This window comes from Diaphorina citri, unplaced genomic scaffold (assembly GCF_000475195.1).
Source record: "Diaphorina citri unplaced genomic scaffold, Diaci psyllid genome assembly version 1.1 scaffold2774, whole genome shotgun sequence".
NCBI lineage: Eukaryota > Metazoa > Arthropoda > Insecta > Hemiptera > Psyllidae > Diaphorina > Diaphorina citri.
The window spans coordinates 5,731-31,294 of NW_007380191.1; the positions used below are offsets into that span (position 1 = coordinate 5,731).

The following is a 25,564-nucleotide window of genomic DNA, read 5'->3' on the forward strand; positions in this document are numbered from 1 at the left end:
GCTCTCCTTTTGTTGAAGATATCAAGACGAAAACAAAAAGATAGAAAAATAGTTGATAGAAATCAATTCTTCACAATGGAATTTCCTTTGTTTTTGTTGCTCTCCTTTTGTTGAAGATATCAAGACGAAAATAAAAAGATGGAAAAATAGTTTGAAAGATACAAAAGGAAACAAAAAACCTTTCCTTGAAAAGCACCAATGATTTGAGTAGGTTCTTTTCCGAGGAGTACCTACCTAAGTAAGTATCACTTTCCTATTTCTTCTTCTTTTTTTCATCGAACCCAGAACTTTGGAATACAACTCCGTGGCTTGGCTATGGTAAAAGCACCAATGATTTGAGTAGGTTCTTTTCCGAGGAGTACCTAAGTAAGTATCACTTTCCTATTTCTTCTTCTTTTTTTCATCGAACCCAGAACTTTGGAATACAACTCCGTGGCTTGGCTATGGTAATTTTCTGTGGACAATTTTAAGGGTTAAGCTCATCATTATCTCTCTCTCTGAAAAGCACCAATGATTTGAGTAGGTAGGTTCTTTTCCGAGAAGTAGGTAGGTAAGTAAGTATCACTTTCCTATTTCTTCTTTTTTTTCATCGAACTTAGAACTTTGGAATACAACTCCGTGGCTTGGCTATGGTAATTTTCTGTGGACAATTTTAAGGGTTAAGCTCATCATTATCTCTCTCTCTCTTTCTTTCTCTCTCTCTCTCTCCTCTCTTCTCTCCTCTTCTTTTATCTTCTCTCTCTCACGTGTAGATGTACATATCATAATGCACACACGTCATGTTCGTTATATTTCCCACGTTATTTCTTTTTCGTTATATCTCGTTTGGTTTTGTAATTTCTCCTAATGAGGTTTCATTGAATGTTGAGAACAATTTGCCTCGGGGCTCTCAGTATAACTCTTACTCCTGCTTATAACCAAGCAACATTTTGAAACGAAAAAGAAGAGAGAGACAAATAGAAAGGTTGATACCTATAGATAATCAGAAAGAAGATAATGTTAGTAGGTACCTATGATGTAGGTATGTATGTACGAATAGATTGTACCTCGCGGCTGATATTTTCAAATTATTATCCACGAGTATAATATGTATGTATAATTAACTAATTAAAATAAAGTATATTAGACCAGCAATCTAGATAGTAAAGACGAGTATAACGAGTTCTTCAATGATTCAGTCAATGAATTGATGATCCAATGTTCTCAAGCAGTTGAAAGTCGATTCAATAATGAAAACTCAAATGTAGCAAATCTGCTTGACGATTCTTCTAATGATCTGATTCTGCAGTGCACCCAACAAGTTGAAAACGATTTGTTGAAATTGGAAAAACAACATAACTAAGAAACATTTTGAAAGGAAAAAGGAGAGAGAGAGAGAAACAAATAGAAAGTTAGATTAAGGAGCGCGGTAGCGCTCCGCCCCGCCAAGTCAAGAAAGTTTGACCGCTATTATAGATAGTCAGAGAGAAGATAATGTTAGTACCCACGGCTGCTATTTTCAAATTAGGTAGGTATAATCCATGAGTTTTAATGATAAAATAAAGTATATTAGCCCAGAAGGGAAAAAAGCTATGTTGAAATACCTTAGATTATGTATACTTACCTAGGACCTATTTAAGATAACTAGGTTCGGTAATAGGTTATTTTAATTTCAATTGAATAAAATAAATAGGTACCTAGGTACACTTATAAATACCAAGTTATAAAGAACCGAACAGGCTTACCTCACATTGGCATTCAGAAGAATCAAACAACGAACAGCCCAAGAAACACAACAAACTTTAAATTAAATGCGTTTATAATAACAATAATTAAGTCTCAAACTAGACATAAATTACATAGATAGGTATAGGTAATTTTACTAATTTTATTACATACAAAGACACTTATCGAAAATTAAAGAAAATGTTTAAAGCCTAGGCTAGGGAAAAGCAAAATTTTACTTTTCGGATGCAAAAATTAGTTCAAAATCAAACAACCCTAGACTGTTCTCAATCAAAAACACTTCTCAACAACTCGAGATTATAATACCGGTCAAAAACAGTTTACAAAATTACAAATTCCGTGTAGGGACCTTTTTTTCGGGTGGCGAAAAATTGTCAAACAGGCTTACCTCACATTGGCATTCAGAAGAATCAAACAACGAACAGCCCAATAAACACAACAAACTTTAAATTAAATGCGTTTTTAATAACAATAATCAAGTCTCAAACTAGACATAAATTACATAGATAGGTATAGGTAATTTTACTAATTTTATTACATACCTACAAAGACACTTATCGAAAATTAAAGAAAATGTTTAAAGCCTAGGCTAGGGAAAAGCAAAATTTTACTTTTCGGATGTAAAAATTAGTTCAAAATCAAACAACCCTAAACTGTTCTCAATCAAAAACACTTCTCAATAACTCGAGATTATAATACCGGTCAAAAACAGTTTACAAAATCACAAAGTCGGTGTAGGTACCTTTTTTCAGGTGGCGAAAAATTGTCGCGGACCACACAAAACTACGCCACCAAAGCAGAAGAAAAATACGCGAAAAACGTCTCCACTAATCAAAAACCAAAAACACTTCTCAATAACTCGAGATTATAATACCGGTCAAAAACAGTTTACAAAATTACAAATTCCGTGTAGGGACCTTTTTTTCGGGTGGCGAAAAATTGTCGCGGACCACACAAAACTACGCCACCAAAGCAGAAGAAAAATACGCGAAAAACGTCTCCACTTCTCGAGAGTTGGAGATGAAGTAAAAGGTGCTAGTGGAGAAGAGAAACCTGCATCCCTCAGCCTCCAGAACGAAGGGGATGGAAGTGGAAATGAAGGAAAAAGGAAGAGAAAGATGAAATGTTACTGTGGATGAGGGAGAGAAGAAGGAGGTGGAGAAGAGCAAGGACAGGAGGAGAATTGAGAAAGAAGGAGGAGAGAGAAAAGGCAGAAGAGAAGGAAGGTAAAAGAGGAAAAGATGAAACGTTGCTGGAGGAGGTGGGAGAGAAGAAGGATGGAAGTGGAGAAGAGGAAGAGAAGAGAGAAAAGGAAGAGGAGGAGAAGGAGCAGAAGAAAAAATAAGAGAAACATAAGGAAAAAGAGGAGGAGAAAAAGAAGATATTATAAGAAGAGAAAGAAAAGGAGATGAGAATCAGGAAGAAGAGAAAGAACAAAGGATGAATAAAAGAAAATAGTTGTCAGAGGACGTGGGATTTGAAGGTTCAGTACTGGAGTTCAAGTTGTTACCGTGGAGGAGGAGGGAGAGAAGAAGGAGGTGGAGGAGAGGAAGGACAGGAGGAGAATTGAGAAAGAAGGAGGAGAGAGAAAAGAAGGAAGGGAAAAGAGGAAAAGATGAAATGTTGCTGGAGGAGGCGGGAGAGAAGAAGGATGCAAGTGGAGAAGAGGACGAGAAGAGAGAAAAGGAAGAGGAGGAGAAGGAGAAGAAGAAAAAATAAGAGAAACACAAGGAAAAAGAGGAGGAGAAAGAGAAGATATATGAAGAAGATAAAGAAAACGAGATGAGAATCAGGAAGAAGAGAAAGAGAAAAGGATGAAAAGAAGAAAAGCAAAAAAAGAAAATAAGAAGAAAATAGTTGTCAGTGGACTTGGGATTTGAAGGTTGGTGGTTCGAGTCCAAGTCAAGCAATCAAAATTAGGGTAGTTGCACAGACTTTTACCTAATACCTACCTACCTAGTTATTGTACTGTCAGTACAATAGTACTGTACTTACTTTTATGTATGATAGGTATAGAGGTATACCTATACCACACTATACCTACTTAATACCCACACGAGTTTGTAAATGTTTAGATACTAGGACTAAGAATTCTGTATCAGAATTTTAAATCTCAGAACTTAGAACTCTGAATTATTCAGAACGGATTTCAGAACTACAAGCACTAAATGCCGAAAAGTCTAGGGTCAATAGACGAACGACATTGTGGTGACAGTCTGTTGAAATTAGGCCTTTCTCTCTCTCTCTCTCTCTCTCTCTCTCTCTCTCTCTCGCTCTAATCTCATTTTTTTTTCATTCTCTCTTTTCTAGTCCACTCCCTTTATCTCTCTCTTTGTCTTTCTCTCTCTCTCTATCTTCTTTTCTTCCTCTCTGTATATCCCTCTTTTTCTCTTCCCATCTTGGAAATCCCCCCTCTCTCTCTCCAGCTCTCTCTCTTTCTCTTTTTATAGGTGTCTCTCTTTTTTTCTATATCTCTCTTTCTATCTTACTTTCTTTACCTCTGTTCCTCCCTCTCTTTCTCTTATCATCTTGTCAATTCTCTCTCTCTCTCTCTCTCTCTCTCTCTCTCTCTCTCTCTCTCTCTCTCTCTCTTTCTTCGTTTATCTCTGTCCCTCCCTCTCTTTCTATTTTCATCTTGTCAATTTTGTCTCCCTCTCTATCTCTCTCTCCCCCTCTCTCTCTCTCTCCCCCTCCCTCTTTCATTAGTATTGTGTTCCCACTCCATTCCTTTTTCTGTCTACTTATCTCCCTATTTTTCTCTCTTCAAATTTTCGTGAGAAAAGAGAGTTTGAAGTTTCCGAATTCCTTCTCTAGTTTCTAACATGTTGTTGGAGGGAAAAGCTTGAGAATCCTGCCACTTTAAAACATAGCCAAAAGAACTGTGCAATGATAAAGAGGGTACCTTTTTCGAGGTTACTATTCAGAATTCCCAGAGAACTCTTCTTTTTCTCTGCGTCCTTCTTCTTCGTCTTCTTCTTTTGCTTCTTCTTCCTTCTCATCCTTAAAAATTCCACCCCATCATCTGATAATATACGGGAGACAAGGCTGTTCCAATCAATTAAGAAAAGAAGTTACCCGTCAGTTAGCACAAATCAAAAGAGCCCCTGTAGTCCATTAGCAAGACAGAATCAATTGTTTTCAAAACCGCTTCCCAATGAGAAGTGTACTAGAAATCAAATGAAGCCTCCAGGACAACTGAATACAAATGCCAACAACAATCTAGATGCTTAAAAGTACACCTACGGCGCGGCGATAATACCTAGATGCGTACTGCTATCTTTTACCTATCCTACTCAGCCTGGTGAGGTTAATATGAGTACCTACCTAGGTGGGTAGCTTATCAGCTCATCACCAAATAAGTTACCTAGGTACCTATCTACCTAAGGTGTATTTTACATTGGTCAGTAGCCACAGTTTCCCGAAAGAAAATTACACCTCAACCTACAAGGAAAATTTAAAAAAATCTGTCTAAAAAATAAAATTTGCCCTTGTACAGAAGACAGAAGTAGGTACCCAGCTACTTCACCTACACCTAGGTACTTGTGTAAGTTCAACTTCAACAATATTCAACAATAAACTAGCTAGACCGCTACGTTTTTGGGAAAGGCTGCTGCACTATTAAAATTTAAACACTCAAATCCAGTCTTTTCCACCTCCTTGGCATCAAGGAGTAACCGTAACCACTACAATGGATATCTGAACGCACCCCAAAAAGTTGCTGTGGTTGCCGCTACTTATGGCTAGTCTCACATTAGTCGTTACGAAAGTAAACAAAATTCAAATTTTAAAATTTAGCTGATTTTTGAAATTTTGATTTTTTGAATTTCGATTTTCGTTTTGATTTTGAAGTTTGAAAAATAGGAAAATCTAGGTCTTTTTTCTACTTTTTCTTCCTAGAAATATCGTTCAAGTCGTCATGAACAATGACACCTCCCCCGTATCTATCAGGAAACGTAAGCCCAGGATAAAGCAACTCAAAGATACATCTTCAGCTGATCATCCCCAGTGCTCTAATGGTAAGGAAAAGTACCCAATAATTATGTCCTTGATTAATAGTAATAATAATGATGGTTTCTTGGTACTGCGTGATGTTTGATTAGGACTGAACAGTTCATTTACTCCTGCAGACCCTGCATACTAATCTTATCAAATTCTCTCAAAAAATGACAATAAAATTCCTTGTGCAAGATAAAATCGGTATCAAATCCATGCTCTTGTATTTACTGAGATACCAGACAAGTGTCTTGATTACTACACAATCAAAAAGTTAGTTTTATGTTTCATACATGGTCAAGATTGTAGTCTGATAGGTAATATCAGGAGGACTTGCTATCTAGTTTGCAAACTCAAACAACTAACATAGGGTGTTTGATAAGCCGTTCAAATCCAGGATGTACGATAATAATCTAATCTTTTTCTCCAGATATCCAGGCACAAAATGAGAAACCAACAGGACAAACAAATGCTCCAGAGACACCCATCAGGAAAAACAGTCAACTTTGTGAAAGTCCACAATTTTTGGACTTGGCTGATTCTCCTGAATTCCGAGTTGGCTGGGATGATGGGTTTGGGCAAACCAAATCCTGTGACCAAATTAAACTGAGTAAGTGTTACCTATGTGTTTTTGTGTTAAAGTTGTATGCACCTTCTGGAAGTTATGGGTTTTATGTCAACCTTTTATCAAGTGAATGTTGATAGGACAAAATTCTTATTAAGTTATCATGTTTCCTTTACAGATGAAAATATCAATGGAAGTCGGAAAAAGTCCAACCGCAAAACAATGAATGTGAGAGACCTTCTGGAAGTTATGGGTTTTATGTCAACCTTTTATCAATTGATAGGACAATATTCTTAATAAGTTATCATGTTTCCTTTACAGATGAAAATATCAATGGAAGTCGGAAAAAGTCCAACCGCAAAACAATGAATGTGAGAACGTTACGAACACAAAGGATACTGTCCACTAATGTTCAACCCGAAACTATTACTTGTGTAAATGATCATCCAGAGAGTGATGAATTTCTGCAATGGGCTCAATCCCTACTTTGTGGTAAGTCACTGTGAACTCACTTCTATCCAATGACTTGTCCTTCATTTAAAAATAACTGTGGTTTCACCTGGAACTGTTTTTTGAAAATATATTCTGGAAAATCTACTTGTTGCCCAAGTGGTTTAGAGCTTTGACTTGCATTCTAGAACTACTGTTTTCAATGTCCACTTGATGAGAGAAAAATTACCAATTTTTTCTACTCTTCAATAGATCTATGTAAAAAAATGTGGCCTAAAGTAATACTATAGCACTAGCAGGCAGTTGCACGTTTCCCATTTGAAAATTATAATTTTGAGAAAAAAAAAAAAAAAAAAAAAAAAAAAAAAAAGGCCCTTTTTAAAAAAAAAAAAAAAAAAATAATAATAATAAAATAAAAATAGATGGCCTTTGTTAACAAAAAGGTGATTTTCTATTTTCAGCTCCACCAGATGTTGAACAAGAAGAAGCAAGAAACAGTTCACTGCTCAATCAGTCTCTAAACACAAGCAGTGAACAACAAAGTCCAAAACCAACTGAGATGAGAACACCAAAGAGGCCGGTGTGTAAAAATTCCACCCCATCATCTGATAATATACGGGAAACAAGACTCTTCCAATCAATTAAGAAAAGAAGTTACCCGTCAGTTAGCACAAATCAAAAGAGCCCCTGTAGTCCATTAGCAAGACAGAATCAATTGTTTTCAAAACCGCTTCCCAATGAGAAGTGTACTAGAAATCAAATGAAGCCTCCAGGACAACTGAATACAAATGCCAACAACAATCTAGATAGTAAAGACGAGTATAACGAGTTCTTCAATGATTCAGTCAATGAATTGATGATCCAATGTTCTCAAGCAGTTGAAAGTCGATTCAATAATGAAAACTCAAATGTAGCAAATCTGCTTGACGATTCTTCTAATGATCTGATTCTGCAGTGCACCCAACAAGTTGAAAACGATTTGTTGAAATTGGAAAAACAAAATAGTCACCAAAATATTCCAAGCAAGATTCAAAACAGTGAGAAAACAAAGGGACATCTCGTAAACACGAATGTTTCTGATAGGCATGTAAAAAAAGCTGATAGTATAAGCAATAGACAAAATAACCAACCAAAAGAGCAGCCTAGTAGAAATGAAACTGCTGATGTTCGAAGTGAAAATAATAGCAAGTTTATTCCCAAACAGTCAAGCCATCTCCATAAATTGGACTGTCCAAGTGCCATAGTGTTTAATAATGAATCAAACAATGTGATATCTAGTATCAGTAACAAATTGATAGGGAAGGGATTCAATACAGATGTGTGTAGCTCCCCTAATCAGAGTTCTGCCAATAGCAGAAGCACTGTGTTGGAAGGAACTGAAAAAAGTTCTAATAAACATTTTCTTAGTCCTACTGCTAAGGATGATACGAGAAGGAAGAAGTTTTGCCACAACAACAATGTGGTGTCCGCCAGTATAAAGTGTGATAATTCAGGACTGCATTAGAGATCGAAGTTAAACCCAAGTAATCAAACGGAGAGACCGGAGTTAAAACCGTGTAAATTAGAAGGGGAAGATAAAAACCGTGTAAAATAGGTAGAAATATGTACAATTGTACACAAAAGGGGAAAGATAAATCTCTTGAGGCACGAAATAAGCCATAACATATGTAGAATTTGTAGCAACGTGAGATTTAAGTACACGAATTGACTGGGAAACGAGTTGGATAATGGGGAAAAATCCATTTCCTGAATGAGAGGGTGCTAATAATAGAGTTTAGAATGGAAGGAAACCACTAGGCGAGGTTAATGCTTGGGGCATTCTCAACCAATCTGTCGAGGTGATATAGGTGCCACAGTAGCATCCAGTTCCGCAAAAATTTCCGATAGTTACCGATTCTGCCATTTCAAAAATATACTCTGATGACCACAGTAAGAGTGTTGGCTTAAGTGGGAATAAAGGAACTTCTTCTTTCACTTTGCCATTATCCCAATTTCATATGGGACGAGTTCTATTTAAATAAACACAATTAAAAAATAAAATAACATCTATAAATTTTTATAACTAGATTTGGACACGAACCACCCACCTCCAGATCCGAAGTCCACCACGCTAACCACTACACCGTTGAGGTTGGTTAGGGTTTTCATTTCATAATGGACAGACAGGCGCTAAGTTATTCGAGCCTTGTACTGAGTTGTCTCTAATTATAACTTGAATTATACCGCTACACCGAATACCTAAGTGGGAATAAAGGAACTTCTTCTTCTTTCACTTTGCCATTATCCCAATTTCATATGGGACGAGTTCTATTTAAATAAACACAATTAAAAAATAAAATAACATCAGAAAAACAAAATAGTCACCAAAATATTCCAAGCAAGATTCAAAACAGTGAGAAAACAAAGGGACATCTCGTGAACACGAATGTTTCTGATAGGAATGTAAAAAAAGCTGATAGTATAAGCAATAGACAAAATAACCAACCAAAAGAGCAGCCTAGTAGAAATGAAACTGCTGATGTTCGAAGTGAAAATAATAGCAAGTTTATTCCCAAACAGTCAAGCCATCTTCATAAATTGGACTGTCCAAGTGCCATAGTGTTTAATAATGAATCAAACAATGTGATATCTAGTATCAGTAACAAATTAATAGGGAAGGGATTCAATACAGATGTGTGTAGCTCCCCTAATCAGAGTTCTGCCAATAGCAGAAGCACTGTGTTGGAAGGAACTGAAACTTCGGGGGGACTTTGCTATGGCCGATCTTACCACTGAGAATTAACACAGTTAACTCCATAGACAAAAAGTAAAAAGCCCACTCCGAGGCTTAGGTGTAAGGACAAACAGAAACAGCCCTCAGCCCTAAAGGATGGGTTCAGCTTCTATGAATCCAAGACAGTGTTAAGGGTTTTCTTTGACGTCACCCATTTGATTTACACAGGTCAGTTCTTGACCTCAGGAATAACTGAAAACTTTCAGGACTGACAAGTAATCAAGGTAAGCATGAATCAAACAATTTTTCTTTTTTTTAGAAATGAGTAGCTCTTAGTAAATCTAGAAATCAAATTTTTAGATTGTGGAGTGAATTTCTAAAGTAGTGGGGTGAGATAGAAATTAACGTATGAATCAGGACTGACAAGTAATCAAGGTAAGCATGAATCAAACAAAGTATTTTTTGTAGAAATAAGTAGCTCTTAGTAAATCTAGAAATCAAATTTTTAGATTGTGGAGTGAATTTCTAAAGTAGTGGGGTGAGATAGAAATTAACGTATGAAAGATCGGACATTAGAGATCGAAGTTAAACCCAAGTAATCAAACGGAGAGATCGGAGTTAAAACCGAGTAAATTAGAAGGGGAAGATAAAAACCATGTAAAATAGGTAGAAATATGTACAATTGAACACAAAAGGGGAAAGATAAATCTCTTGAGACACGAAATAAGCCATAACATATGTAGAATTTGTAGCAACGTGAGATTTAAGTACACGAATTGACTGTGAAACGAGTATCCAACTCGTATCCATGGGGAAAAATCCATTTCCTGAATGAGAGGGTGCTAATAATAGAGTTTAGAATGGAAGGAAACCACTAGGCGAGGTTAATGCTTGGGGCATTCTCAACCAATCTGTCGAGGTGATATAGGTGCCACAGTAGCATCCAGTTCCGCAAAAATTTCCGATAGTTACCGATTCTGCCATTTCAAAAATATACTCTGATGACCACAGTAAGAGTGTTGGCTTAAGTGGGAATAAAGGAACTTCTTCTTTCACTTTGCCATTATCCCAATTTCATATGGGACGAGTTCTATTTAAATAAAAACAATTAAAAAATAAAATACTTATCCGGTTATACAGGCCGTGAAGGTCCAAAACCTGCTCTGATGAGCCTTCTCCACCTCGGTCTATCTTGCGCTGTTTGTAAATAAAATAACATCTATAAATTTTATAACTAGATTTGGACACGAACCACCCACCTCCAGATCCGAAGTCCACCACGCTAACCACTACACCATTGAGGTTTGGTGAACCTCTGGCACTTACCCATGGGGAGGGATATCCCTTGGAACATGCGAAACCGTATCCTTTCGGTGAACCTAAAACTTACTTAGGGGAACTTCCCAAGGCCTATGCGTTACCAGAACAACCCAAGCTTTACCCGGTAGAAGTTCCTAAGCCGTACGCCCTAGGAGAGCACCTGAAATCCTTGCCTCCACCTGCTCAACATTATGATACAAACCATATTGTAAATGACCAAGACCATGCAGTGCATCATAACCAGCTACCAACCTACGGTGTACGCTTCTCACCCAACCAGACAGCTGTGTTCGCGGGGTATGCTCCTGTCCCTCGGGCTTCTCCAAAAGCTTTCAGTTACCAGCCTGTCATTACACTCGCTAACAATATCAAGTCCTTCTACAAACTAAACCAGTACGCACCATTTGTAGTACCTCCCAACCAATACTACGCAGATAACTATTTGTCTAACCTTCTATATCCTGCACCTGCACAGGACCCGGAATTGCCTCAAGTGTACAAGACCTACCCACCCGGTGCCTACCCTGATGCCCCCACCCCTGTCCTGCCCTACAACCTGTCCGCTTACCCTACCTATGACAGCACCCCGGCACCCCCCGCCTATCTATCCTATAACACCCCCACCCCTCACGCTCCCCTGTCCCTGCCCCCTCCTGAGGGATTGAGCTTGGTGCAAGGAGTGTCCAAACCGTACAAGGACAACGCTTACCTTGAGCCTGAGCGATCGCTATTCAGGCCCGTGCTTGTGTACAAAAAATATTCTACGTAAGATTAAACTAGGGTTTCCTTATTCCTACTTGATTACAAGTTGTCTGTTGGTTAATTTGTTGGATAGAATAATACATTAAGCAAATGAAAAGTTGGGCAGTAGGCACGAAAAAAAAAAATAGCAACTTGCTGACCAATCTCCACAAGGCGGAATTCTTAAAATGTACGTCCCCGTGTGTAAAATATAATAGTTAAGTACATATAGGGGTCCATCCTCAATTCCTCATCAACCAACGAAATATTAAAAATCGTTTGGGCTGTGATTTCATGAATTTTTTATACCCCCAAAGTACCATACAAACATAGGTAGTAATACTATAATTATTGTATGTACCTAACTCATTTGTACAGAATTCAAGTTTATTTTAATGATCTATATTTTATAACATTGAACTTTAAATGACGATCTATAAACAGACTCTTACTGATAACTTATCATTGATAAACACATGCTAATGGCTTTGCACTAGGAATTGGAATTTTTCCAGATAATTAACCCTATTCCTACATGATTGAAAGTTGTTTGTTGCTTAATTTATTAGTTAGCAAGCTGCGTTTGCCAGAAGAAAAGTTAGGTACGAAAAAAGTAGCAACTTGCTGACCATTCACCATAAGGCGGAATTCCTAATATGTACATCCCCATGTGTAAAATATGATAGTTAAGTATATAGGGGTTCGCCCTCAATTCCTCATCAACTAACGAAATATTAAAAATCGTTTGGGCTGTGATTTCATGACCTTTTTGTACCCCCATAGTCCCATACAAACATACATAGCAACGAAATATACCCCCATAGTCCCATACAAACATAGGTAGTAATACTAATTTATGTACCTAACTCATTTGTACAGAATTCAAGTTTATTTTAATGATCTATATTTTATAACATTGAACTTTAAATGACGATCTACATATAAACAGACTCTTACTGATAACTTATCATTGATAAACACATGCTAATGGCTTTGCACTAGGAATTGGAATTTTTCCAGATAATTAAACTTACTGATAACTTATCATTGATAAACACATGCTAATGGCTTTGAACTAGGAATTGGAATTTTTCCAGATAATTAAAAATTAAGAGTTTTAATTATTGTAATAAAACAGAACTTTATTTTGTACATAAAACCAGAATAACTTCATAGAGAAAAAGGTCGACGTCAATCTTTTCAAAGGCGACATTGGTTTCTATCTGGACAGGTGGCCGTCATTGCACTTGATATCTTGAGTACTGAATACTTTGTGAGATAATTAAAAATTAAGAGTTTTAATTATTGTAATAAAATAGAACTTTATTTTGTACATAAAACCAGAATAACTTCATAGAGGAAAAGGTCAACGTCAATCTTTTCAAAGGCGACATTGGTTTCTATCTGGACAGGTGGCCGTCATTGCACTTGATATCTTGAGTACTGAATACTTTGTGGGGTGCACTCAGCCTTGTGAGGATTTATTGACAGGTTGATAGCCACCCCAGCAAAACAGGCAAGGTGGTAAAGCCTGATGTATGACCTTATAACTCGCGTTACACCTTTCATGCCAATATTATTTAATGTATCTATCTATCTATCTACATTCTGCATCCGGTTTTAATGTATCTATTGGCTTTTTTCTGGTCCTAATAAATTATTAATTTATACATACTCGTAGTAGCTATGTACATATTTTAATTACTTGATTGATTATTATTGTTATTTAATATGTAATAAATATTTCCATTTCCTATAGGTACTTACAAGAATAAAACGAAGTAATGACTGAAACTTTTTCTGCCACATAATTCAGTAATGGCAATTTTGAATTTATGAACAATGTTCTCTTTATTGCAGTCTGTCTCATTTCTTTTGTTACATTACTTATGACTTTATGAGTACTTATCTGATATTATTTATCACATTATTATGAAGTAATAATAATTCATATCTATAAATCATTATTTATTAAATTATGTGCTTATCTGATTGTTTTTAAAGGTACATTTCCACCACAGTCCAATAAATCTATAAATGTAAAGGCAAGAAGTGAATTTAGCTTGGGGAGAAATACATTTTTTGATTACACAAAACGAGTTTGACTTGCCATATTTACATCCAGCTCAAGCTTGGACTTTTCTGTGGAAAGTAATCACTACTAGGCAAGGTTAATGCCTAAGGTATTTAGAAAACGAATTCCAATCAAACACCCATTTTTTTGCTTCTCAAGCAAACTTACAAAAAAAAAAAAGAAACTGTAGGAAAGGAGGTCTTATCATCCCAAAATCAAATAGAGCACAGGATAGAAAAAAAAAACCTGTTTCGAAAAAGAACCTTATCTGTTTATCAAATAGAGGACAGGATAGAAAAAAACCACTGTTTCGAAAAAGAACCTTCTCTGTTTAAGATAAAGTTTGAACTGAGTGGGAATCAAACCCGTGACCTAGCATTTACAAGGCAGGTGTGATACCTTCCAAGCTAACCTTGGTCGCTGTCCTAGTGAAGGAACCTGTTATGCTCAGCACTGAAGGCATGCCAAATGTCCGCATGTGGGCATGCCAGATCTCTGCATGTTGACATGCAAATCTCTGCATATTGGTGTCATATCCTATGCAGTCTCAACCTCCATGGCACTTGTGGTTGTGGGTTCGAGTCCTTTTCTCTTCAAATATTCATTGTACTGTTCAGGAATGCCTTTGAATGTTTTGATTTTGGCTCGAATTTGTTTCCACGTTTCCTGGTAGTAGTTTGACTGCCCAGTTTTCAGCTTGAAAAAAGCTATTGCCGTCTTGGATAAATTGTCTACTGCCACTTCCTCTTCAGTAACCAATACACTGAAATAAATTTTATCTTTTTTTCTCTCATTAGGTTTACTCTGATGAAGTTGATCGTTGTCTGCAGTTTTAGTCAAAAATTTAGACTGGTGGATATATTCAACTTTTTGGTTATCACCCAAACTGGTAGTCCAATTTCCCATCTTATTTCGGTTGAGAAAATAACTGAGAGTCAACAAATAAAATAGGAGATGGGTTCGTAGAAGCCTAACCCATCCTTCGGGCTGTCCAGCCCCTACACCTAAGCCTCAGTTTGGGCTTTTTGTTAAATAGGAGATGGAAAAAGAAAAAGTGACTGTGAAGTGAAATCCAGTCTTTTTAAAAACATGAGTGAGTTGAAGCAGGGAATTAGATAATGACCATATAAAACCTACTCATTGTGACAAATAGAGACAATGGCATGTTGAATGAACCAGTTCCTGATGGCTCACCAATGTTAAGCACCAATGAGCATGATTGGTATCAAAATGGGTGACTCTCTAGACCTAGACAATTATGTGATGGCTTTTCCTGACCCCACACCTTCTTACTCAGGCTCAGTGAGAAGTAGATAACTAAATAATTTTATGAGTACCTACAATATATTTAAATTTGTAGGTAGGTATGTATGTACATATTACATGAGTAGGTATAAGAAAACAAAATAAACTTTAACAAACAGTTAGGAGGTATTACTAACTACAGTCGAACCTGTCTAAGTGGGAATCCAAGAGACAACAATTTTTTTCCCAGTTATCCAGGTTTCCCACTTAGACAGGTTTGACTGTATTAGTCTTTTGCTTTCAACTTACCTTGTAGTCTTCACCATACTTGTCCATAAGATTTGTCAAATACAATACTTGTGTCTTGGGAATTTTCAATTTGTTCTCCCTGAGCTCATTAGCGTCTTCTTCTATACTCTTGACCACATGAGCTTTGATTCCCTTCCTCTTTTTTCCTGATTTACCCTGAGAAAAAATTAACATATTAAAATTCAGTTTTCCTTAAAATAAAATTGAATTTCTGTTTTCTATTTAATGTACCTTATTTATACTGTCAGCTAAGACTAAAAAGTCCCATTATGCCAACAGTTTAAACAGGCCTCATTTAGGTATTTACATCAAACATAAGTTGAATGGAATGTTAAAATATGTGGAGACTTGTTTTCCAGGTTGGGTTAACAATCTTATGTTACAGTATTAATCTCTGGCCATGTTTGAACACTTTGGATAGCTATATCCAGTTTCCAAGCATTATCTGAGGTTAACAAACATGTCAATGTACGTACATAGTAAGAATGTATAACTAAATACCTAAGAATTTAAAATTTAATAACTTGAGTTATAGTTTAACTTACTTCTACTGATGATACAGCCTTGTTTGGATCATATGCCAGACCCATATTTTCCAAATTCTTCTGTACGCATTCATACGACTTGCATTTCTTTTCGTCCTTTGATATCGTAATTCTAGCACATCCCTGCTTTGTGTGAGGGTGTATGGGGTTTATTATTCTTCTTCCTTTGAGAAGATTTGTTCAATGCTCTCATTTGTTTGTTTTTATTTTCTTACCTATTGTCGTAGTGAGACGAAGGTACCAGAGCTGACAATAAATACAGTACCTACCTAATTAGTTTGTTTTTCCCCCTTCAAGGGGTTTCACGAGTACATACATCACTGTATAACTGCTAAGATATTCAATGACCGGGGTTTTTACCCTCTGTTTGGCAAGAACCCCTCGTCTCCTAACCTTAACTTTACCTAGCCTGGGCAGGGCCTGGAAAAGCCAGCGGCACGCGATTACCCGGTCATCCATCTGGATACCAACCAGGCGCAACGTTACTTAAAGCGCTCCTATTGCAATTGACGAAATCGTTATAAATGTTTGACCAAAAACTAACGCGGACCAAGCGGGTAGGCATTCCTGCGGCCAGCTATGTCTAAATTTAACCTCGGAAACAAGACCTCAAAAGCGGATCTTATCGGGCAATTGTATTGATTTACAATGAGTATTTGCCCTTGTGAGAAATTTATGAATCGGTTTAACGTCGGGTAGCACGCATATTGGTAGTGATTTACTGGAAATAGTAATTAAAAGCTCTACAAAGCTTGCGCTGAACACGACAGCTATTTCTCAGTTTCATAAAACATATCACACTCAAATCGGGCCTGCCGAGTAGCGAAGAACTTTTTTTCTTTTTCAAAAGTGAATTAGATTATAGAAATACAAATCCGATTCATAGAGTGAATGATCAAACAGACATCAAAATAATCATTTCACATTATTTTTACTTTTCCGTCTATAACGGTATCGAAATTTCCTTCGTGAAGATCGTCATTAATCTTGGACTTTTATCTGTCTGACTCAAAGTAGAACGGTGTTAGTGCCTACCGATTTTCATTTTATTTATTTTTACGTCAAAATTAATTTCGTGTTTTAATAAAGTTCCTTTAGTTTGTTGTTTTATTTTTAAAGTTGAGAAAGGTTTTTGTGACATCAAAATAATCATTTCACATTATTTTTACTTTTCCGTCTATAACGGTATCGAAATTTCCTCCGTGAAGATCGTCATTAATCTTGGACTTTTTTTTATCTGTCTGGTCTGACTCAAAGTAGAACGGTGTTAGTGCCTACCGATTTTCATTTTATTTTATTTTTACGTCAAAATTAATTTCGTGTTTTAATAAAGTTCCTTTAGTTTGTTGTTTTATTTTTAAAGTGGAGAAAGGTTTTTGTGAAAAACATACGTGATAAAATAATTTTGATTTTTATTGAGGAATTAAAAATTGTATAACTTTTCACTCGACTTTAGGTAACATCTTGCCAAATGATGTATTTTTTATTAGTAAGTCTTCCTGTACCATTATTCGTTTTTTGACATTTTTAATTGGGCTTTGTGACGTTAAAAAATTTAGAAATAACAATTAAAAAATAAAATACTTATCCGGTTATACAGGCCGTGAAGGTCCAAAACCTGCTCTGATGAGCCTTCTCCACCTCGGTCTATCTTGCGCTGTTTGTAAATAAAATAACATCTATAAATTTTATAACTAGATTTGGACACGAACCACCCACCTCCAGATCCGAAGTCCACCACGCTAACCACTACACCATTGAGGTTGGTTAGGGTTTTCACTTCATAATGGACAGACAGGCGCTAAGTTATTCGAGCCTTGTACTGAGTTGTCTCTAATTATAACTTGAATTATACCGCTACACCGAATAGAAAATACATATGCATTTGTCTGATAATTAGCACCTAGGCCAACCTGTTCAACACACCCCACGACCACAACCCTACCCGATTGTGTAACAAGTCGCGAGGTGACCCTGAAACTTTTGATCATTGTCCAGAATCTCGCTGAGAACTTGAGCACCTTTTATGCAGACATTGGCACCATTAATGTCAGAGTGTGGGCGTTTTTCTAAAGCCGATGCATTTGTCTGATAATTAGCACCTAGGCCAACCTGTTCAACACACCCCACGCCCACGACCACAACCCTACCCGATTGTGTAACAACTCGCGAGGTGACCCTGAAACTTTTGGTCACTGTCCAGAATCTCGCTGAGAACTTGAGCACCTTTTATGCAGACATTGGCACCATTAATGTCAGACTGTGGGCGTTTTTCTAAAGCCGAAAACAGAAATGAAGCCATTCATGCAACTTGCATTTCTTTTCGTCCTTTGATATCGTAATTCTAGCACATCCCTGCTTTGTGTGAGGGTGTATGTGGTTTATTCTTCTTCTTCTTCTTCTTCTTCCTTTGAGAAGATTTGTTCAATGCTCTCATTTGTTTGTTTTTATTTTCTTACCTATTGTCGTAGTGAGACGAGGTACCTTCTTCTTCCTTTGAGAAGATTTGTTCAATGCTCTCATTTGTTTGTTTTTATTTTCTTACCTATTGTCGTAGTGAGACGAGGTACCAGAGCTGACAACAAATAGAGTACCTACCTACTTGGTTCGTTTCTCCCCCTTCAAGGGGTTTCACGAGTACATACGTCACTGTATAACTGCTAAGATTTTCAGTGACCGGGGTTTTTACCCTCTTTTTGGCAAGAACCCCTCGTCTCCTAACCTTAACTTCACCTAGTCTGGGCAGGGCCTGGAAAAGCCAGCGGCACGCGATATATTTTCAATATTTATTTTATTGTACAAAATTACCCGAGGGTGTTTACAATTTGACTTAAATCTACATATAAACTACATAAAATAGAGTACCTACCTAATTAGTTTGTTTCTCCCCCTTCAAGGGGTTTCACGAGTACATACGTCACTGTATAACCGCTAAGATTTTCAATGACCGGGGTTTTTACCCTCTGTTAGGCAAGAACCCCTCATCTCCTAACCTTAACTTCACCTAGCCTGGGAAGGGCCTGGAAAAGCCAGCGGCACGCGATTACCCGGTCACCCATTTGGATACCAACCGGGCGCAACGTTACTTAAAACGCTCCTATTGCAATTGACGAAATCGTTATAAATGTTTGACCAAAAACTAACGCGGACCAAGCGGGTAGGCATACCTGCGGCCAGCTAAAAATGTAAAGGCAAGAAGTGAATTTAGCTTGGGGAGAAATACATTTTTTGATTTCACAAAACGAGTTTGACTTGCCATATTTACATCCAGCTCAAGCTTGGACTTTTCTGTGGAAAGTAATCACTACTAGGCAAGGTTAATGCCTAAGGTATTTAGAAAACGAATTCCAATCAAACACCCACACCTTTTTGCTTCTCAAGCAAACTTACAAAAAAAGAGGAAACTGTAGAAAAGGAGGTCTTATCATAACGAAATCAAATAGAGGACAGGATAGAAAAAAAAACACTGTTTCGAAAAAGAACCTTATCTGTTTAGGATAAAGTTTGAACTGAGTGGGAATCGAACCTGTGACCTAGCATTTACAAGGCAGGTATGATACCTTCCAAGCTAACCTTGGCTGCTGTCCTAGTGAAGGAACCTGTTATGCTCAGCACTGAAGGCATGCCAAATGTCTGCATGTTGGAATGCCAAATCTCTGCATGTTGACATGCCAAATCTCTGCATATTGGTGTCATATCCTATGCAGTCTCAACCTCCATGGCACTTGTGGTTGTGGGTTCGAGTCCTTTGCTCTTCAAATATTCATTGTACTGTTCAGGAATGCCTTTGAATGTTTTGATTTTGGCTCGAATTTGTTTCCATGTTTCCTGGTAGTAGTTTTTGGGGTCTTTTGCCATGGCCTGAAAACATGAGTGAGTTGAAGCAGGGAATCAGACAATGACCATATAAAACCTACTCATTGTGACAAATAGAGACAATGACATGTTGAATGAACCAGATCCTGATGGATCACCAATGTTAAGCACCAATGAGCACGATTGGTATCAAAATGGGTGACTCTCTAGACCTAGACAATTATGTGATGGCTTTTCCTGGCCCCACACCTTTTTACTCAGGCTGAGTGAGAAATAGATAACTAAATAATTTTATGAGTACAATATATTTAAATTTGTAGGTAGGTAGGTAAGTATGTACATATTACATGAGTAGGTAAGTATAAGAAAACAAAATAAACTTCAACAAACAGTTAGGAGGTATTACTAACTACAGTTGAACCTGTTTAAGTGGGAATCCAAGAGACCATGATTTTTTCCCAGTTATCCAAGTTTCCCACTTAGACAGGTTTGACTGTATTAGTCTTTCTCTTCCAACTTACCTTGTAGTCTTCACCATACTTGTCCATAAGATTTGTCAAATACAATACTTGTGTCTTGGGAATTTTCAATTTGTTCTCCCTAAGCTCATTAGCATCTTCTTCTATACTCTTGACCACATGAGCTTTGATTCCCTTCCTCTTTTTTCCTGATTTACCCTGAAAAAAAATTAACATATTAAAATTCAGTTTTCCTTAAAATAAAATTGATTTTCTATTTAATGTACCTACCTTTAATGTACCTACCTCATTTATTTACATCAAACATAAGTTGAATGGAATGATAAAATATGTGGAGACTTGTTTTCCAGGTTGGGTTAACAATCTTATGTTACAGTATTAATCTCTGGCCATGTTTGAACTCTTTAGATAGCTAGATCACCTACCTCAGTGGTGTAGTGGTCAAGGACCTACCTCGGTGGTGTAGTGGTCAAGGCGCTCGCCTGGTAAACAGGAGGGCGTGGGTTCAATCCCAGCCGAGGTATGGAATACCTACCTCGGTGGTGTAGTGGTCAAGGCGCTCGCCTGGTAAACAGGAGGGCGTGGGTTCAATCCCAGCCGAGGTATGGAATACCTACCTCGGTGGTGTAGTGGTCAAGGCGCTACCTACCTCGGTGGTGTAGTGGTCAAGGCGCTACCTATAAATAAGCACTATTATTATTATTATATCCAGTTTCCAAGCATTATCTGAGGTTAACAAACATGTCAATGAACGTAGTAAGAATGTATAGCTATTTAAGGATTTAAAATTTAATAACTCTAGTTATAGTTTAACTTACTTCTAGTGATGATACAGCCTTGTTTGGATCATATGCCAGACCCATATTTTCCAAATTCTTCTGTACAGTCAATCGGTTATCCCAGGACTCCTTAATTTGTTTACTGAAACAGCAAATTTGTATATTGATTAAACGGGTGCTGCAAGTAGACATATAAGATCCTTCTTTGCCAATTCTATCCCTCTTGCAATTTTTCCTTTCACCCTGGTAAGGACAAACAGTGCACTGCACCAGTAGCTATTGAATATTTGGCATGAGACTGAGTGCACCCACAAATTTCAAGCACAGGACGCACAAATCTTCCTCTTTGCAAGGAATTGAAACTGTGGTGACCTCTGGAGTGTATGTCTGATGTGATACCCACTTGAGCATAGTGTCTAGATTAAGAAAACTTTAATTTAATGAATGTCAAAGGAAAAATCTTCCAGGAACAGGATCCCAGGGAAAAAATCTCAGCAAGACTTACCATTGAACGTTGGCTGTTTTCCTTCTTTTGTTATTCTGTCTCTTCTTGTTGACATATCTGAAAGTCTTCTTTCTCTTCTGTTTTCTGATTTTAGTCATTTTTATTCAACTGTGAAATGTTTAAAGAAAGAAAATGTAAAATGGACCTAAATCGAAATTGGTTCAAAACAAAAAGACCAAAAACTTCACAAGAATCACAAGAGGAGAGGATTTCACATTTCACAAGTTCACAACAAAAATCAAAAATATGGGAAAAGTTAGGTTAAGGGGAAGCTAGCAAAATCTTGAAGGGACACAGCAACTTTTGGGGTTCGTTCAGATGAAAAAACTATTCCTGTTCATACACGTTTGTAGACTTTGTAGTATTTTCCACTGTTTTATTAACTATTTCCATAATATGAGGTGTGCCTATTTTCACTAAAAGAAAATAACCATTTTCCCAAAGAAAAGTGTTCCTATTTGATTTTTTAACACTGAAATCCAAAAATGGACATTTTTATTTGACATCTATGGGAAGCTTTTTCCACTGTTGCCAAACGAACAAACTAGAGAAGCGTGTAAAGGGGAAAAAATAAATTCCCATTTTCACTTGATTTTTTATACCCTGACTTATTGCTGGCGTTTGTGTTGTGGCGCGAACTATTTGAAAAATTCAAGGGTGCAACCAGAAAAATTTACATCCTGCGGATTCCTGCGACGTGCGACGGCTGCGACCGTATCTATCTGCCAACCTACAAGCTACAAGTATAGTACAGTACAATACAACCTACTACAACCAAAGTCTGTACAATCTCTTTAGTTACTTTAGTACATACATTGTGTTTGTGGTTCTACAGCCTTTTTTTGTTGTGGATTTTGACCTTTGCATTGCCAATAATAACACTATTACAGCAGTTTTCACAAATAATCGACATAGATGTTCTTTTCCTCCTATTAGAACATGATCATTGTAAAGGACCACTAATTATTAGCAAGGTTGGGATCAGTAACTTACCAATGGCAGGAACAGGAATCAATGTCAGCAGCTCTTGGGCATGTGACAATCTCCTGGCATGCTTTACTATTGGCACAAATCAAGAGTGAGTATCCCATTCAAATTCAGTCAGGTTACATAAGTTAGCCCCCTTTGATAAAGGACTCTGTAAGTACCATTTGCCAGAGCTCTATTAAAAAGCCACACAAATACACAATATTTTTTGATCACTGAACTTTGAAAAGACTCCATAGTTCTTATTTTAATAATTATTATTGTGTCCGTTTCAGTCCATCTATTATGGATGACATTGTTCACCAAGACAAATGTGTTTGCCTGACAACTACAGAAGACATAACTGAACTTCCCTGTACTCTGGATGTTAGTGCTGATGATAATTCTGGCATGGCATTCAAAACTGTTCACATTGTATCTCAGGTTAGTATGTAAATGAATAGCTCCTTTCTTCCCTGGGATCCTGTTCCTGGAAGATTTTTCCTTTGACATTCATTAAATTAAAGTTTTCTTAATCTAGACACTGTGTTCAAGTGGGTATCACATCAGACTTGCACTCCAGAGGGCACCACAGTTTCAATTCCCTGCAAAGAGGAAGATTTTTGCATCCTGTGCTTGAAATTTGTGGGTGCATCAGTCTCATGCCAAATATTTAATAGCTACTGGTGCAGTGCACTGTTTGTCCTTACCAGGGTGAAAGGAAAAATTGCAAGAGGGATAGAATTGGCAAAGAAGGATCTTATATGTCTACTTGCAGCACCCATTTAATCAATATACAAATTTGCTGTTTCAGTAAACCAATTAAGGAGTCCTGGGATAACCGATTGACAGTACAGAAGAACTTGGAAAATATGGGTCTAGCATATGATCCAAACAAGGCTGTATCATCAGTAGAAGTAAGTTAAACTATAACTCGAGTTATTAAATTTTAAATCCTTAAATAGCTATACATTCTTACTACGTTCATTGACATGTTTGTTAACCTCAGATAATGCTTGGAAACTGGATATAATAATAATAATAGTGCTTATTTATACTGCTCACATATGACTGAAAAGTCCCTTTACTCCAGCAGTAGGCTACTACTATTATTGTGGTCAAATTCTCAAATTAAATTGAGGATAAAATTCCATACCTCGGCTGGGATTGAACCCACGCCCTCCTGTTTACCAGGCGAGCGCCTTGACCACTACACCACCGAGGTAGGACCTTGACCACTACACCACTGAGGTAGGTGATCTAGCTATCTAAAGAGTTCAAACATGGCCAGAGATTAATACTGTAACATAAGATTGTTAACCCAACCTGGAAAACAAGTCTCCACATATTTTAACATTCCATTCAACTTATGTTTGATGTAAATACCTAAATGAGGCCTGTTTAAACTGTTGGCATAATGGGACTTTTTAGTCTTAGCTGACAGTATAAATAAGGTACATTAAATAGAAAACAGAAATTCAATTTTATTTTAAGGAAAACTGAATTTTAATATGTTAATTTTTTCTCAGGGTAAATCAGGAAAAAAGAGGAAGGGAATCAAAGCTCATGTGGTCAAGAGTATAGAAGAAGACGCTAATGAGCTCAGGGAGAACAAATTGAAAATTCCCAAGACACAAGTATTGTATTTGACAAATCTTATGGACAAGTATGGTGAAGACTACAAGGTAAGTTGAAAGCAAAAGACTAATACAGTCAAACCTGTCTAAGTGGGAAACCTGGATAACTGGGAAAAAAATTGTTGTCTCTTGGATTCCCACTTAGACAGGTTCGACTGTAGTTAGTAATACCTCCTAACTGTTTGTTAAAGTTTATTTTGTTTTCTTATACCTACTCATGTAATATGTACATACATACCTACCTACAAATTTAAATATATTGTAGGTACTCATAAAATTATTTAGTTATCTACTTCTCACTGAGCCTGAGTAAGAAGGTGTGGGGTCAGGAAAAGCCATCACATAATTGTCTAGGTCTAGAGAGTCACCCATTTTGATACCAATCATGCTCATTGGTGCTTAACATTGGTGAGCCATCAGGAACTGGTTCATTCAACATGCCATTGTCTCTATTTGTCACAATGAGTAGGTTTTATATGGTCATTATCTAATTCCCTGCTTCAACTCACTCATGTTTTTAGGCCATGGCAAAAGACCCCAAAAACTACTACCAGGAAACGTGGAAACAAATTCGAGCCAAAATCAAAACATTCAAAGGCATTCCTGAACAGTACAATGAATATTTGAAGAGAAAAGGACTCGAACCCACAACCACAAGTGCCATGGAGGTTGAGACTGCATAGGATATGACACCAATATGCAGAGATTTGCATGTCAACATGCAGAGATCTGGCATGCCCACATGCGGACATTTGGCATGCCTTCAGTGCTGAGCATAACAGGTTCCTTCACTAGGACAGCGACCAAGGTTAGCTTGGAAGGTATCACACCTGCCTTGTAAATGCTAGGTCACGGGTTTGATTCCCACTCAGTTCAAACTTTATCTTAAACAGAGAAGGTTCTTTTTCGAAACAGTGGTTTTTTTCTATCCTGTCCTCTATTTGATTTCGGGATGATAAGACCTCCTTTTCTACAGTTTCCTCTTTTTTTTTTTTGTAAGTTTGCTTGAGAAGCAAAAAAATGGGTGTTTGATTGGAATTCGTTTTCTAAATACCTTAGGCATTAACCTTGCCTAGTAGTGATTACTTTCCACAGAAAAGTCCAAGCTTGAGCTGGATGTAAATATGGCAAGTCAAACTCGTTTTGTGTAATCAAAAAATGTATTTCTCCCCAAGCTAAATTCACTTCTTGCCTTTACATTTATAGATTTATTGGACTGTGGTGGAAATGTACCTTTAAAAACAATCAGATAAGCACATAATTTAATAAATAATGATTTATAGATATGAATTATTATTACTTCATAATAATGTGATAAATAATATCAGATAAGTACTCATAAAGTCATAAGTAATGTAACAAAAGAAATGAGACAGACTGCAATAAAGAGAACATTGTTCATAAATTCAAAATTGCCATTACTGAATTATGTGGCAGAAATCCTTTGCTCTTCAAATATTCATTGTACTGTTCAGGAATGCCTTTGAATGTTTTGATTTTGGCTCGAATTTGTTTCCACGTTTCCTGGTAGTAGTTTTTGGGGTCTTTTGCCATGGCCTGAAAACATGAGTGAGTTGAAGCAGGGAATTAGATAATGACCATAAAACCTACTCATTGTGACAACTAGAGACAATGGCATGTTGAATGAACCAGTTCCTGATGGCTCACCAATGTTAAGCACCAATGAGCATGATTGGTATCA

General features: G+C 37.0%; 4 protein-coding genes across 5 annotated transcripts; 3 read left to right on the plus strand and 1 right to left on the minus strand.

Moving 5' to 3' along the window:
• The first annotated feature begins 5,572 nt into the window (after positions 1–5,572).
• LOC103519530 (putative uncharacterized protein DDB_G0277255) lies at positions 5,573–8,237 on the plus strand. The gene is made up of 4 exons (XM_008484618.3): positions 5,573–5,741; positions 6,149–6,328; positions 6,605–6,775; positions 7,195–8,237. Exons 1-4 carry the CDS (start codon positions 5,642–5,644, stop codon positions 8,235–8,237), a joined length of 1,494 nt encoding a protein of 497 aa, XP_008482840.2. The 5' UTR covers positions 5,573–5,641.
• Positions 8,238–10,447: 2,210 nt separating this feature from the next.
• On the plus strand, positions 10,448–11,535 carry LOC108253726 (extensin-2-like). Its single transcript, XM_017448231.1, has 2 exons — positions 10,448–10,456; positions 10,855–11,535. The coding sequence occupies exons 1-2, from the start codon at positions 10,448–10,450 to the stop codon at positions 11,533–11,535; spliced, it is 690 nt and encodes a 229-aa protein (XP_017303720.1).
• Positions 11,536–13,884: 2,349 nt separating this feature from the next.
• LOC103519528 (nucleolar protein 16-like) lies at positions 13,885–21,481 on the minus strand. Of its 2 annotated transcripts, XM_017448232.2 has the most exons (5): positions 21,260–21,481; positions 20,794–20,896; positions 20,018–20,173; positions 19,504–19,541; positions 13,885–14,242 (listed from the first exon to the last, which is right to left on the minus strand). In XM_017448232.2, the coding sequence occupies exons 1-5, from the start codon at positions 21,355–21,357 to the stop codon at positions 14,119–14,121; spliced, it is 519 nt and encodes a 172-aa protein (XP_017303721.1). In that variant the 5' UTR covers positions 21,358–21,481; the 3' UTR covers positions 13,885–14,118. The 2 variants fall into 2 exon arrangements, with proteins under 2 accessions (XP_017303721.1, XP_008482839.1); XM_008484617.3 differs by lacking the exon at positions 13,885–14,242 and having other exon boundaries at positions 18,889–19,541; positions 21,260–21,477.
• A 1,493-nt stretch (positions 21,482–22,974) lies between these two features.
• Positions 22,975–25,274, plus strand: LOC103519532 (nucleolar protein 16-like). The gene is made up of 3 exons (XM_026830994.1): positions 22,975–23,142; positions 23,755–23,910; positions 24,384–25,274. The coding sequence occupies exons 1-3, from the start codon at positions 22,990–22,992 to the stop codon at positions 24,543–24,545; spliced, it is 471 nt and encodes a 156-aa protein (XP_026686795.1). The 5' UTR covers positions 22,975–22,989; the 3' UTR covers positions 24,546–25,274.
• The last annotated feature ends 290 nt before the right edge of the window (positions 25,275–25,564 follow it).

Coding starts and splice junctions, on each gene's coding strand:
- LOC103519530 (XM_008484618.3), top strand. CDS start 5,642: ATGAACAATGACACCTCCCCCGTATCTATCAGGAAACGTAAGCCCAGG. Junction 6,329..6,604: donor CTGTGACCAAATTAAACTGA/GTAAGTGTTACC, acceptor TTTCCTTTACAG/ATGAAAATATCAATGGAAGT. Junction 6,776..7,194: donor GGCTCAATCCCTACTTTGTG/GTAAGTCACTGT, acceptor TTCTATTTTCAG/CTCCACCAGATGTTGAACAA.
- LOC103519532 (XM_026830994.1), top strand. CDS start 22,990: ATGTCTACTTGCAGCACCCATTTAATCAATATACAAATTTGCTGTTTC. Junction 23,143..23,754: donor AGGCTGTATCATCAGTAGAA/GTAAGTTAAACT, acceptor ATTTTTTCTCAG/GGTAAATCAGGAAAAAAGAG. Junction 23,911..24,383: donor AGTATGGTGAAGACTACAAG/GTAAGTTGAAAG, acceptor TCATGTTTTTAG/GCCATGGCAAAAGACCCCAA.
- LOC103519528 (XM_017448232.2), bottom strand. CDS start 21,357: ATGACTAAAATCAGAAAACAGAAGAGAAAGAAGACTTTCAGATATGTC. Junction 20,174..20,793: donor AGGCTGTATCATCACTAGAA/GTAAGTTAAACT, acceptor ATTTTTTTTCAG/GGTAAATCAGGAAAAAAGAG. Junction 19,542..20,017: donor AGTATGGTGAAGACTACAAG/GTAAGTTGGAAG, acceptor TCATGTTTTCAG/GCCATGGCAAAAGACCCCAA.